The 13,453-nt window shown below is 39.3% G+C and overlaps 2 protein-coding genes across 2 annotated transcripts; one reads left to right on the plus strand and one right to left on the minus strand.

Moving 5' to 3' along the window:
* Positions 1 to 722: 722 nt before the first annotated feature.
* rheb (Ras homolog, mTORC1 binding) lies at positions 723 to 9,405 on the plus strand. The gene is made up of 8 exons (XM_006792274.2): positions 723 to 1,017; positions 1,803 to 1,874; positions 4,914 to 4,981; positions 5,096 to 5,178; positions 5,286 to 5,342; positions 5,444 to 5,491; positions 5,884 to 5,965; positions 8,608 to 9,405. Exons 1-8 carry the CDS (start codon positions 966 to 968, stop codon positions 8,698 to 8,700), a joined length of 555 nt encoding a protein of 184 aa, XP_006792337.1. The 5' UTR covers positions 723 to 965; the 3' UTR covers positions 8,701 to 9,405.
* Positions 9,406 to 10,289: 884 nt separating this feature from the next.
* ly97.3 (lymphocyte antigen 97, tandem duplicate 3) lies at positions 10,290 to 11,746 on the minus strand. Its single transcript, XM_035908350.2, has 4 exons — positions 11,635 to 11,746; positions 11,182 to 11,251; positions 10,809 to 10,931; positions 10,290 to 10,584 (listed from the first exon to the last, which is right to left on the minus strand). The coding sequence occupies exons 2-4, from the start codon at positions 11,243 to 11,245 to the stop codon at positions 10,478 to 10,480; spliced, it is 294 nt and encodes a 97-aa protein (XP_035764243.2). The 5' UTR covers positions 11,246 to 11,251; positions 11,635 to 11,746; the 3' UTR covers positions 10,290 to 10,477.
* Between the last annotated feature and the right edge of the window lie 1,707 nt (positions 11,747 to 13,453).

Here is a 13,453-nt window from a genome sequence, read left to right on the forward strand (position 1 = left end):
ATTTAAACAACACAAGTTGACTCAAAGTCCTTTAGAGACAGGTACATCTAGGTCTCCAAAAATCCCGTTTCAAACGATATACAAAGCTGTGCTTTATTGTTTTTGTTTTGTTAACTAATAATTGTGAAAAGTAAAAATCACAGTGATTTCGTGAACATTAAAATGTGTTCAGAATTTGCAAACTGGTGAGGATTTATCTCCTAAATCATGACACTCGGCTCTCCTCTACGTATGCTGCCTTCATAGATTAAAAGTATCGGTATCGTTGGTATCTGGCAATACTGGCCCTGAATTTACTCAATGATATTAAAACATTTATTCATAATTGTCCTTTCATTGATGTTCTCCCCCAGTATTTCCAAGCATTAATCTATGTTAACCTACTAATCTGTGGGATTTTTAATTGCGGTCGAGGCTGTTTCATTGTCATGTGATGCCTTATAGCCTCATTTCACCCGGCCTTCTGCGCATCTACATGAGTAAGGACCATCATCCCTGTTCCGGTCCTTCCTGACCCTAAAGATATGAATGACACCCCGCCCGACCACCCAGCACGTCACGAAGCCTGACACAGCCAATGAAAATGTCCAAACCGGGTGCCGCTGATTAACGGACAGCTGCCTTATCCAACGGGAGCTTTCCGTGCGCCTTCATCCCCCGCCTGTGCTCTACGTGTAGCCAATCAACGCGCAGGATCAATTACTAATTCATTACTTCGCAAAGGGGAGTGACGCAGTTATTGTAGATGTATAGATACTCCATGCTTTTCTCATATGACCTGAAATTACATTTTTTTCAAGCTTTCACGCAAAAAACCAAATCCACATAAACACAGCAAAGAAGAGGGATTCCCACTGTCATCTGCAAGCTGCATGACCATTCTCTGCGCCCCTTGAATTTGGATGCCATTCCGGGAGGAGGTTGCGGTAAACCCCGAGGACTAGATGCGATAACCATAAGGAGACATGCCGCAGCCGAAATCACGAAAAATCGCCATCCTCGGGTACAGATCCGTAGGTGAGTATGGAACGGAAGCTGAGTACTGCGAGGAAAGGCGGCTTCGAGTGGGACGCAGACCCAAGATTTTTAGCGGCCTTTCAGGCCAGTACAACTCCAGCGTGAGAGCGCTTTACGCCTCCTATAATAGACTTAAATTATAGGGAGTAACATCTGACACGCGGCGTCTCAGGGCGGGCGAATGAGCGCCACCAGGTGAGACGTGGCTCTGCGGTGTGAGCGCAAGAGGCCTCCCATAACGTGTGCAAGAGAGAGATTTTAATCGATCTTATTGATAGGTTTCCGTTAGCCCTTAACCCCGGTGCCATGTTAGGCAGTGCCACGCCACGCAAAAACCATCGACGGCTTTGACGCATTTAATTTGCGGTTTATTTAGTGATGTGTAAAAGCAAAGAAGCGCAGATTATGTGCGGTGAAAGGATGTAGAGGATGGCAAGATGGCACACACAGATAGCACGACTGGAGGCCCAGGCAACACCAACTGCAACCCTGTAACATCCCCACAGAGACGCGTGATGTGTTTATGGTTCCCTGCTTTGTAGTAACCTCGACGATTTCTAAACATGTTCATCAGTATTACAGCGTGCTTTATGTGGCGCATTCTAGGTTTGTTCACGGTTATTAAGCTTTATATTTGTATTTTTTGTATCATTGTATGGCTACATTCACTCATAGAGACTGATCTCGACAAAAACAATCATAATGATGACTTCTATAGATGTTATCCCTTAATTGCTACAGTGACTTCCTCCATCTGAGGTTAACTATCGTCTCTGTGATTACAGGAAAGTCCTCTTTAACCATCCAGTTTGTGGAAGGCCAGTTTGTTGATTCCTATGACCCAACAATAGAAAACAGTAAGTGGGGATTTTTTTTTTAAAATTCATACAAAAACCGTGTTTCCCCCAGGAAACTCTTTACATGAGGTGGCACACAACTCAGGTCCCTGTCTCTCTTGCGAATCAGTAGGTGAAGCCTACATGTATTGGCCCCAAAATAGCTGTTCCTGTGATATCCTATCCTCAGCATTGCTGCTCAGTGTGTACCAGCAAAGCTGAATATCAAGTTTATCCTTATTTATCATCCCAGCACTACAAATGTGTCAGTTTGTCATTAGATGCTCTTCGTAGTGCAATGAATAAATCCTTACCGGTGCATCTTCTGTAAGGTCAGAACATCGTGTTCCTCATTATTTGTCATTTACTGTCAGCCCCACACTCGGATTTGCTTACAGCCAATTCTCACACCTGAAAAGCTGGAATGAGGATGTGTTAGCTTACGCTTTCCAGCTTTAAGGTTGTTCAGAGCATCTTGTGACAGAAGAAGTTAACCACCAAAGGATTTCATGGAGTGACAGTTGTTTTTCTTTCATAACTGGTTTATAATTATACTACATCAGGAGTACATCCACTGTTTTTGGTCAGATGCAACATTAAATATTAGAGCTTGACCAATATAGGATTTTCAACATTTGGTGATTTAAAAAATCAGATCTATCATCATATATTTAATGATAAGCACAAACAAATCTACATTTATTAATTGTATTATTATTTATGAGTCCTTATTTTTAAAAAAACATGACAGTGCTTATTAAAATAAACTTGTCTTATTGTCACAGTTAGTCGTGAATTTCCCATTTATGCTCTGTCAAACTGCTCAGATCAGGTGTTTGCTTTTTTTGTGGTATCCAAACACCTGCTGGCAAAAGTCAAGTCACAGAGGGCCCTCTAGTGGACAAAATGTGCAACATCAACACTCATATCTTGAAGGGTGTTTCTCCCGTTTTTTCTTTAGTCTTTAAATGTTCATTTATTGTCTTTTGATACCTATATATCAGAAAATAGCTAATAAGGGAAAGTATTAGCTATTATTATAGCTATTATAGTTCATGTTTGCCTTTATTAGCTATTTGCCAATTTCATAGACTCCCACCGATATAGCTGCAGGACCGATATCAGTTGGGCTCTATTAGATCTTTAAACCGCACTTATATGGACGCAGATATCACACAGCAACTGTTGTAGGTAAAACACAAGGTAGCTTTATAATCGCTGCCGTTTGAGTCGTAGTAGTACTACACATGACAGTAAGTGGAATGCATTTGTACGCACTGTGTATATTCCACCTTATCTTTGTGGGTTTTTAACAAGGTTTAGAGACCCTGTTATGAAAAAAAGCAAGTTTGTTGTTTACAGAATTTTGATTGAATTTAGTAATGAATCACTGCAGCTAGGGCTGTTCGATATAACGATATATATCGATGACATATAAAAACGTCTATCGTTTGATTCTACGCTATCGTTTGTTTCATGGTGTCGCAAAATAAACTGTTTACGGCAATATTTTTTCATTATTTTGATGATCACTGTAGTGGCTATATTAATTTCTTAAAGTTCTCTCTTTCTCTTACATTTAATATAACCACACTACAGACAGACAAGCGTTTGTTTTTATGCGTTGTCGTTAGCAACAACGACGGTAAAACCACCGCGTGTCTGCTTGTTCCACATAAACCTTTCACAATAAAGCTCAAGATCCTGTTGAGACTTTTCAAAATAAACTGAATCACGTGAAAGATGCCGAGTGTTTACGGATGAGAAGCAAAAAAGAGCCGCCAGGTGCTAAAAGATAAACCTTAGACTCAAACGTTAGAACAGGCTTTTCCCTGCAGCACGCCGTGTAATAAATACTCACAAAGAAAACGGCGGCCGTTACAACTTATGTCTAAAAATGTATTGTTTCATGCATCAGTTAAAACACTCGACTCCAGGTACACGACCCCCCACTGGAAACACTTCACGCAAGTCAAGCTGCCCAAGATTCACAGAATTTACAGAAAATGTTGCATTTTTGTGATTTATATCGTTATCGGACGATAGATGTCTTAATATCGGGATATGACATTTTGGTCATATTGCACAGCCCTAACTGCAGCTGTAATACAGTAATTCAATGTGATAAAAATGTGGTAACATTACAAAGCTTATGCTTTATATTTTACATTTTGAACTTAAAGTGCAGTATCAGACAAAACGTTTTCTAAATGTGTCTAAATGTGCATTATGTTTAAATTATTTTTAAAACTTGTATGATCTGTTCTCAAAATCTAAATTCTATATTATGACAGCACTATGGTCTAAGTGACTTCTGATTGAAAGATAATGATTTGCAAGACTTTGCTGTTACCCAGCAGGGTGTGATGTTCCTTCTAAGCAAATGAAGTTAACCACCGCAACAGCTGATTCCACCACTTTCCACACTTTCAACCAGAAAGAGAGAGCTTTCTTTTGAGATATCAGCCGGCGTGCCGTTTGGTTGAGATAAACGTTTCTCTCCGACTCGCATGCAGCGGGACTTCTCTAGTTAAGAAAGGGAACTTTTCTTAAAGACAATTTAAAAGCACTATTTTGGAGCCTCAGGAGAACTTGCAGTTATTCATAACCTCCAAAACAAACCTGATCCCGGCCACCCCAGAGATTTGAGTCTGAATTGTAGGTTGTATCTGTAGGCTATTTCTCTTCTCCCTGACATGTTCGCTCACATGCTGTCCCACCCTACGCTTCTTAAATCTGTTATTTGTATCTATAAATAATCCCTGGATGGTTAATGTAAAATGAAGTGTCAGCATTATCAGTGAGATGCTGCAGACTGTGCATGCCCGCTGTAGATAATATGACCCATCTCCAGGCAAATATTGACATTCCTGTCCTGAATGTGCTCATCGGGATGAATCTATAACTGGATTGTGTCTTGCATGTCCTGCAGAGAGTAATAAAGATACACTCAGCTGGATAGTACTGCATAGTTGCACAACTGTGCTGTATTTGTCACACGTATAAGAGAAAGGAAATGTATTGTCGTATCTACAAAAAATTGTTTTCTTGTATTTGCAGCATTTACTAAGATGATCACAATAAATGGACAAGAGTACCATCTCCAGCTTGTAGACACAGCAGGGCAGGTATGTCTTAATGCGCTGTTTATGAACCTGCCAGTGGTTTTATTGATTTTTCTTTTTTTTAATGTGTGTCGTAACAGTACATGCTAATTCCCTCACTTCAAATCCCTTTTCCAGGATGAATACTCAATCTTCCCACAGACTTACTCCATAGATATCAATGGCTACATACTGGTTTATTCAGTTACATCAAATAAAAGGTATAGAATTCCCTCCGCTTCTCAAAACCAACCTAAATATCTCCTGTGTCCTGCATAATGAGGTGGACTGAAGAAAAGCAAATAAACTTTCCCGTCGTTTCTTCCAGCTTTGAAGTTGTACAAGTTATCCATGAAAAACTGTTGGACATGGTGGGAAAAGTTCAGTAAGTACAACTTTTCATTTTGCTCTTAAAGCCATTTCAAGCCATATGACATAAATCATGCATAAATGACAACGTGGCATTTACTTTTTCCTTCAATGCAGAGTTCCAATTATGCTCGTCGGAAACAAGAATGACCTACATATGGAGCGGTAAGCGCTAGCACACACCTAAATTGTACATCTCTCGAGACAGTAGGTATGCACATGGGTCAGGGTTTTTTGGTTTCTTATTATTTGCTAGCAGAAATGAAAATTTCATGTAAAACACACTGAAATACTGAGTATTTAATATTTAGTTCACACATGTCCCAAATGAAGACAGAAGCCATTTGCACTAAGCCAGGAAGCTGTACATTGTCTTGTTTAGCCCTGTGCTTTCACTGTACACAACACAGAGTCAGTGGATTAACATAAACAGGCAGATTTCTAAGGAATTTAATACTGTGGAATATTTACAGCAGAGACTGTGGCTTTATTCTGAAAGACAGTATTTGTGTTTTGGTCTGACTCTGCTGTCATCCCTGTGATTTTGCGCTCTTTAGAGTAATCAGTTGTGAAGAGGGAAAAGCATTAGCTGAATCCTGGAACGCTGCCTTCATGGAGTCCTCAGCTAAAGAGAACCAGGTAGGAAAGGCTTATTTAACTATCAGTGTGGGAGAAAAAAAATAGCCAAATATGGTTACATTCTTCACTCAAAAACCCCAAAAATAAATAAATAAATAAAGGTGGCAGTGATAACAAGGTGTGAAGTTTACACATGCTCCCTGTGACTGTGTAGGTTTCCTCCCACAGTACAAAGACATTCAAGTTTGAATGACTTTTAAATTGCACACAGTCATGAATGTACCTGTCAGCCCTGACATCATTTGGCAACCTGTCCGCTGCATATGACGCCTCTCACCCAGTGCCAAGTGAGATCAGCTCCTGCTTGCCTGACCCTGTAGAGCAAAAGCCTGTAGATATAATGGAGGGATATGTGGATGGAAAATTACTGAATTGCTTTCATTGCACAGTGATGGTACACATCCACAGGATTCTTCATTTTCACACTTTGCATTTTCTCTCAGTGGAGACAAGCTTTCAAAGTTTCTGGTGCCGGATTGTGTTTCAATCAGGTCATCGAGTTGCCCACTCCTAGAAGGCCTAGGTTACTTTAATAAAATCAGAGGTGACCTAGTATGACTTGAGACCTGTGAGAGCTCCTGAAAAAATGTAATCTAACATGAAGACAGCCTCATCATGGACTTCCTGGTATGTTTTTGTAACACCAAGAAAGATTTGCAAAAGAACAATAAAGCTGGTTTCAATTAGAAATTGTGGAGCAGCTGAGTTATGGTGTGGGACTTTTTAATGGTTCTTCTGTCAAGCATCCAGCGCAGTTTTGTATGACTGGCTTGGCAACGATCGTAAAGTTGTAATCTTCATTTTGATGATGTGTGAAACTTGTGAAAACTTGCATTTAACGCCATTACCTCACGGTATTACACGTCATCGAAGACTGTAAAAGGTGTCACTTGGAGTCTCAAACTAACATTTGACTTTGCTTTTTACTTCAAAACTGTGACCTGCAGCATTTTTTCAATGGCAGTTGTACTTATTAATCTTTAATAATCAGTCTTTACTAAGCCACAGGCTAAAAGGCCTCGTGCATAAGCTATACTTGGTAGCTGGCTTTCGGTAGCTGAAAACAAAATCGGGTGACAGGTTCATTTAAACAAGACAATGCAAAGTGAGATGTTTATGTTTGTCTTCCACTTCATTAAAGCAGACACCCCAGGACCATCTGGTTCTGATATGCAGTCGCTTTACTGTCAAGAGCAAATATAGAACGTATGAAGTGACATTGGAATTGAAATCTGATTAAAGGCATATTATACAGCTGGATAAAAATCTGCATAAAATGTCTTTTTAAAAAAATCAGGAAACCAGATAAATAAAGCAGTCTGCACTTATTTACATCAGTCCAGGAGATAATAACTTGTCGCCTATAGTTGCTTTATACAGTATGAAAAGCTTCTCCTTTTTTTTATTACAGTCTTGCAGCTGCAATGCCACTGCATGACCTTCCACTATTTTTCTATTTATTGAATTACATACAGATAGCCTGCCTCAGAGTAAAGTCCAATCAATAGCACACACATCAGACTGGGTCTCTTATGATATGTATTGCACTGGCACTGTTAATGTGGGAGATGTAGGATCACAGTGGCTCATCAGTCCTGTCTGTCACTGCCTTCTTTCTTTTGCAAAAAGTACCATATGGTAAATGCTAAATGGACTAGTACTCATATAGCACTTCTCTGCTCTTACTGAGCCCTCAAAACACTTTTATGCTGCAAGCCACATTTATCCCTTTGCACACACACTCCCCTACAGCACTTTGTTTTGTGGCTTTAAAGGCTTTTTACCCATCATAAGCATGCTCATATGTTGATATCAGAGGGATTTGGGGCTTTACTGTCTTTCCCAATCGTGCTTTAAACTGTGGTTATCAGGTAGTATTCTTCAGTAGTAAGATTGTGCTGCTTTACACCAATATGAAACCTCAACAGGAGCTCCTTAGCTTTTTATGCATTAGCTGTTTCACAGCGATGAGCCCAGTGATTTGACTGGCTAAGAGTGAATTTAGTAGTCAACAATCAACCTCTGATTTATATTCCACTTAAGCCAGCCCAAAATAGCAGGTGTGCTTGAAGCGCCCACACAGTCTGCCTTTCCGAGACCTATCATTTGGCACTTTTCACGGCCCCTGCATTGCAGTGTAGACCAATATGTCAGCACTGTGTTTCCTCCCTCCAAGTAGACTAAATGTCACTAATGTATTTTTAACAATAGTTTATCCTCCCTAGACAAAAATGTGTTTATTTGGTATTCTTTTGATGCTAACCATTTTTGCCACCGGCTTTGCCAACATACCCTAATAGTAGACAACAGCAAACTAGCCACATGTGAAATACAAAACAAACCCTCCTTCTGTTTTCTGCTGGATATATTTCTCAACATAGAGTAGCAAAGTTCATATTCAGGATGTCAGTTAACCAGCTTCAAATTAAGTTAGAGGCAATAGTGCTCAACTTCAACACAATGAGATCTCTGTTGTGACTAAAGTCTGTGAGGCTCCAGTGGATGAGGAGCAAATTCAAACGTGGTGTACTGAGGCATGTGACAGCATTCTGTGTGTGTGTGTGTGTGTGTGTGTGTGTGTGTGTGTGTGTGTGTGTGTGTGTGTGTGTGTGTGTGTGTGTGTGTGTTTGGCGCTCTCTTAGACGGCCGTGGAGGTTTTCCGAAGGATGATCCTGGAGGCAGAAAAGATGGACGGTGGCGTGCAGCCAGGAAAAACATCCTGCTCCATGATGTAGAGCCGCCCAATCAACACACAGGACACTGCACTGGGATATCCCGTTACTTGAAGGCTAGCTGCCAGTTCTCCACCTCAACTGACTCCACCCCCAGGGTCCTAAATATCCAATATTGTCTATTTATGGCTCTGATTCCACTGTTATTTATCAGTATTCCCTTTTGTCATCCTTGTTTTTCTTCATGTGTTTGATAAAAGAAAAGGACAAGTGGTGGCTCCTTGTCTTGCATTTTCCACAACCCGCCCCTCCGTCTCTGGGCTCGGCACTGATGCAAAACACAGAATATCACAGACGTATCAGGAAAAATCCTATATCGGAAATGATGACAACTGTAACTAAGTTAGCAGTGGCTCAATGAATCTTTGCTTCCCGATATGCAGCTTCCATTTAGCCCCTTCCCTGTTTAAATAAAATGAGATAAGAAGATTGTCATATCTATCTGCCATGCATATGCCTGGAAAATGGTTAGATAAACAGTCATTTTTTCTGATGCATCACCTGCTGTTTGGTCCCATCCATATGCATCTCTTTTTCTACTTCATCTACACACCGTACCCACTTCTCTGTCCCTCGGTTTGTTTTCATAGCAGATACTGTCAGCCAAAAGAAAAAAAGAAAAAAAAAATCTGCATTCATTTTCTAATGTTGAAAATGTTGTACAAATGTTTTTGATTGTAATCATTAAAGCGAAAAGTGGTTATCTAAGCAGGCTGTGTTTTTGAATTATTGCAGAGGCTGTTAGCTAATGAGTTTTGTCACTAGGAAGGCAGGGTGTTTCTCTTTGTTTGCACCCTTTTAATGATAATTGATATGTTTGGGCTAAAAGAAGAGAGAAGTACTTAGCCGTTTTGATTTGTTGAATGCTTTGTGCTTCTTCGTAAAAGATGGAATAAATAAAAGGGTGCAGGATGCAAGCACAGGGAGAATAATGATGTAATGATTTACTGCAAAGTAATAAAGGTTTGTTCCACCTCATTGCAGTATAATAACTAAATGCTGCTTCCATGCTTTCTTTCTTTTTTTTTTTTTTTTCCCAGGGAGCAGTTACTACACTTTAGAGGCACATCTAAGGTATCCAGCACTGACTGAGAACAGGAGTTGCAGCCATCTGCTGTTCAAACTTTTGTTTGTGAGATGTACCCAATCAAACGCAGGCTGACTTAAAGAGATGGGGGAGGGAGCTATAACAACTTATTATGGCTAGAACATGAACCGGGAGGCTACAATACTTTCTTACAAAAGAAGGATTTCTACGAACTGGTATTCATGGAAGTTTCATTTAATTTAGTCCAGAAATACAAATATATAGCTGGATATGAGCATAATAAGTCCAATTTAATGATAATCAGTGAGCTATTGTTCCTTTAATAGTAGCACAAGAGTTTTTAAGTAAATTTAGGTATTTAAAGTAAAACCTTGAACTACTTGGAAGAGCTTTTATTACAAGAAATAACCCAGATAATAGTCTGTTGCAAGTATAACATGATGAGGTTTTCTAACATTTGCCTATTTGGGGATTAGTAATTGGCTCTTTAAGAAAAAAAAAAAGAAACTCAGTGTCAATACACAAGAATAAGGACAAGCATAGGTGCTTTTTCAAAGTATTTTATTTTTCAGTCCAGGGAACTTCAGAGTATATTTTTCTAAAAATAGCTGCTTTAATGTGTTCACACCTGGGTTCTCCCCAAAGCAGCTGCAGTCGGCAGGATTCACTGGGGGTTAAGTGCCTTCCTCACACTGGACTGCAGTAAATTGTAATTTTCTTTGATGTTGAATTTTATAAGGTGTTGCACATGTCTTCGCTGCAGCACTTCATATCAATGTAGGCGTTCATCTTCAACATTTCGCAGCTGTCCAGATCCATGCATTTCTGGTAATGGCCATCTACGAAAGCCAGATGAAAAGGTTATGTTTCATTTTTTAAACATTTACACAATTCACATACACTTGACAGTCTCCTTTATTATACAAGGAATTGTATCTCTGCTCTATGTGACCTTATCCTGCAGAAAATTGATCAAAGTCATGCTTTTTTTATATAACATAATTTGCTTCTTGTGCTCTTTGCCCCTTTCCCTACTGGAATAAATATAAGATCAGGAACTCACGTGGTGCTTTGAGGAAGTTGGCGGCCGCGCACCCATTCTTTTCTGGTTTACATGTTTCTACAGTGAGCTCACAGTTACCTCCAGCCCTTTTTGGGACACAGCGGTGGCAGTCCAGGGCTTCACCTGAAAACCAAGAAATAGAAAGAAGATTACAGAATAAATTCTGTCATAATGTGGCCGAAATGTATCTTGGGACAAAATAGCATTTACCAAGGATTCAGAAGTTTTAATTTAGATGTTAAAGAGTGGTTTGAGTGGTTTGTGTAGGTTGTAGCTCACTGCAATGAAGACTTTATAATGAAGAAAATGGTGCTCACTGTTGCACAGCAGCAGAGGTTATGTTTATACAGTGGAGAATCAGTGACAGACTCACCGGCTGTAAATAGCAGGGCGACAGCAAGAGCCAAGACCAACAGCTTCATTGTTCTGTTCAGCATTGCAGCCTGTGCAAGATAAAGCACAGGCTTGATAACACGGACACAAAGTGCTTTCAAAACATCAAATTCCAGCACTTTTAATTCATGACATTTACCATGTATTTTAAACTTTTCCCTTTACTGAGTATTGTTTAATGGTCATATAAGACTCTAGAAAGTGACACACTCTTGAGTGAGTATATATAGTTAAATTATATAGTTTGTATATAAATGTGTCCATATATGCCAATGCAGTATTTAAATTTGACAGATCATATATGATCCCAAAACTACATCATTGCCTATGTTATATGCATGTTATTAAACATGTTCCCAAAAAACTGCTGACAAGATCTAAAAGACAAACTGCATTTGTCTGAAAAAAGTCTTTTATATATATACATACATACCTTGCTGTATGTCTGTCTTGGTTTCTCCCAGTGACTGAGAGGACATCAGCTTTCCCTCTTTATATAAACCCTTTCATACTTTGCACTGTCATGGTAACATCCCATTAGGTGCTGTGGCTCTTTTAAGTCTATATACTTAGCGTCGCACTCATCCGAGTACACTGTGTTCAGGGGTCATAGTTTCCCAATGCTCAGATCCCCTCGTTAAGCACGACCTGTCCACCTTTTATCCACTGTACAGTCTATAATTCATGAGAATTGCTAATAGCAATGTATGCATTCAGTTCAACCTCATATATCTATTTCTATAAGATACATTTGTACCTCAGGGGAATAAGAGAAAGAAAGAATCAGAAAGAGTCAGACGTACATTGTGTTTGCTTAAAATGGATCGTGTGTGACCTGTAATACCTCTGTTTAAGTGCTCTTTAACCAGTACTGACCAAATTTGATTTGAATCAAAACATTACCAAGGCCCTGACACGAATCTGCTCTTGATATAAATCTAATGAAAGGAAAGTAACAGGGTGGAACAGCCACTTGCTGTTAAACAATGAAAGGAAATGCCTTTAAGTCCTTCAGAGCTGCTGCTCATGAAACTAAGATATCTTACATAGTGCAAAGTATTACGCACATTCACTTCTACCTACAGTATGTCCACATCAAAATACATCTATTCATAGTTAAAAAGCTGGTGACTACGGAAGCGTAGAGCTGCCACCCAGGCAAAAGAAAAATACAAGTGTATCACGTTATAACGTGAAACGTTTATTGTTCTAACAAGATACTTTTCACGTTTGTACAATATACTATCACGTTTGTACAATATACTATCACGTTTGTACAATATACCTTTCACGTTTGTACAATATACCTTTCACGTTTGAACAACATAATATCACGTTATTACAATATACATAATTATCACGTTCGTACAATATAAATATCACGTTCGTACAATATAATTATCACGTTCGTACAATATAATATTTATATTGTACGAACGTGATAATTATATTGTACGAACGTGATAATTATATTGTACGAACGTGATAATTATATTGTACGAACGTGATATTTATATTGTACGAACGTGATAATTATATTGTACGAACGTGATAATTATATTGTACGAACGTGATAATTATGTATATTGTAATAACGTGATATTATGTTGTTCAAACGTGAAAGGTATATTGTACAAACGTGAAAAGTATCTTGTTAGAACAATAAACGTTTCACGTTATAACGTGATACACTTGTATTTTTCTTTTGCCTGGGTGGCAGCTCTACGCTTCCGTAGGTGACAACCGTGCTTTACAACCATGCAATAACTTGCATAGCATGCATAGACTGCCTGGTCTAACTCTTGGAAACATTTGTTCGGTTAAAACACGTGAGCTGCTTTGCACACACTCCTGCCATTAATTTTCATTTTAAAATAGGTTCTATCAGCACTTCAAAACAAGATGACAGATTTATTGTTTCCACTGAGCCAACCTTTCACCTCTGCTTTAACTTTCCCTCTCTGTGTTTGTTTTCCTCCCCATCTCCTCCCTCATCTGGACACAGCCCAAATATTACCCTGCAACCCCCCCGCCTCAGTATAACATCACTCTCAAAGCCCAATCAAAGCAAAATCTCTCTCCCGCTATTGTTTCGTCCTCCCGAGCCAAACTCCAATATCAGCACTGGCACATGTAAGGGAAACTGTCCATGTGGCAAAATATCTAAACCCCCCATTGTTGTGCTTTTGTTGCTTCTCTCTCGCGATACCGCCACACTCTGTGCTGTCCATATATATCTGGGAGTCCAAATT

This window comes from Neolamprologus brichardi, chromosome 18 (genome assembly GCF_056152115.1).
Source record: "Neolamprologus brichardi isolate AB-2024 chromosome 18, ASM5615211v1, whole genome shotgun sequence".
In the NCBI taxonomy this organism is placed as follows: domain Eukaryota; kingdom Metazoa; phylum Chordata; class Actinopteri; order Cichliformes; family Cichlidae; genus Neolamprologus; species Neolamprologus brichardi.

What these genes read in the sequence shown, in the direction of transcription:
- ly97.3 (XM_035908350.2), bottom strand. Translation starts at nt 11,245, where the DNA reads ATGCTGAACAGAACAATGAAGCTGTTGGTCTTGGCTCTTGCTGTCGCC. An exon ending in CGCCCTGCTATTTACAGCCG is followed by an intron (nt 10,932 to 11,181) that starts GTGAGTCTGTCA and finishes CTTGGTTTTCAG; the next exon opens with GTGAAGCCCTGGACTGCCAC. An exon ending in CAACTTCCTCAAAGCACCAC is followed by an intron (nt 10,585 to 10,808) that starts GTGAGTTCCTGA and finishes TGGCTTTCGTAG; the next exon opens with ATGGCCATTACCAGAAATGC.
- rheb (XM_006792274.2), top strand. Translation starts at nt 966, where the DNA reads ATGCCGCAGCCGAAATCACGAAAAATCGCCATCCTCGGGTACAGATCC. An exon ending in TGACCCAACAATAGAAAACA is followed by an intron (nt 1,875 to 4,913) that starts GTAAGTGGGGAT and finishes TTGTATTTGCAG; the next exon opens with CATTTACTAAGATGATCACA. An exon ending in CCTCAGCTAAAGAGAACCAG is followed by an intron (nt 5,966 to 8,607) that starts GTAGGAAAGGCT and finishes GCGCTCTCTTAG; the next exon opens with ACGGCCGTGGAGGTTTTCCG.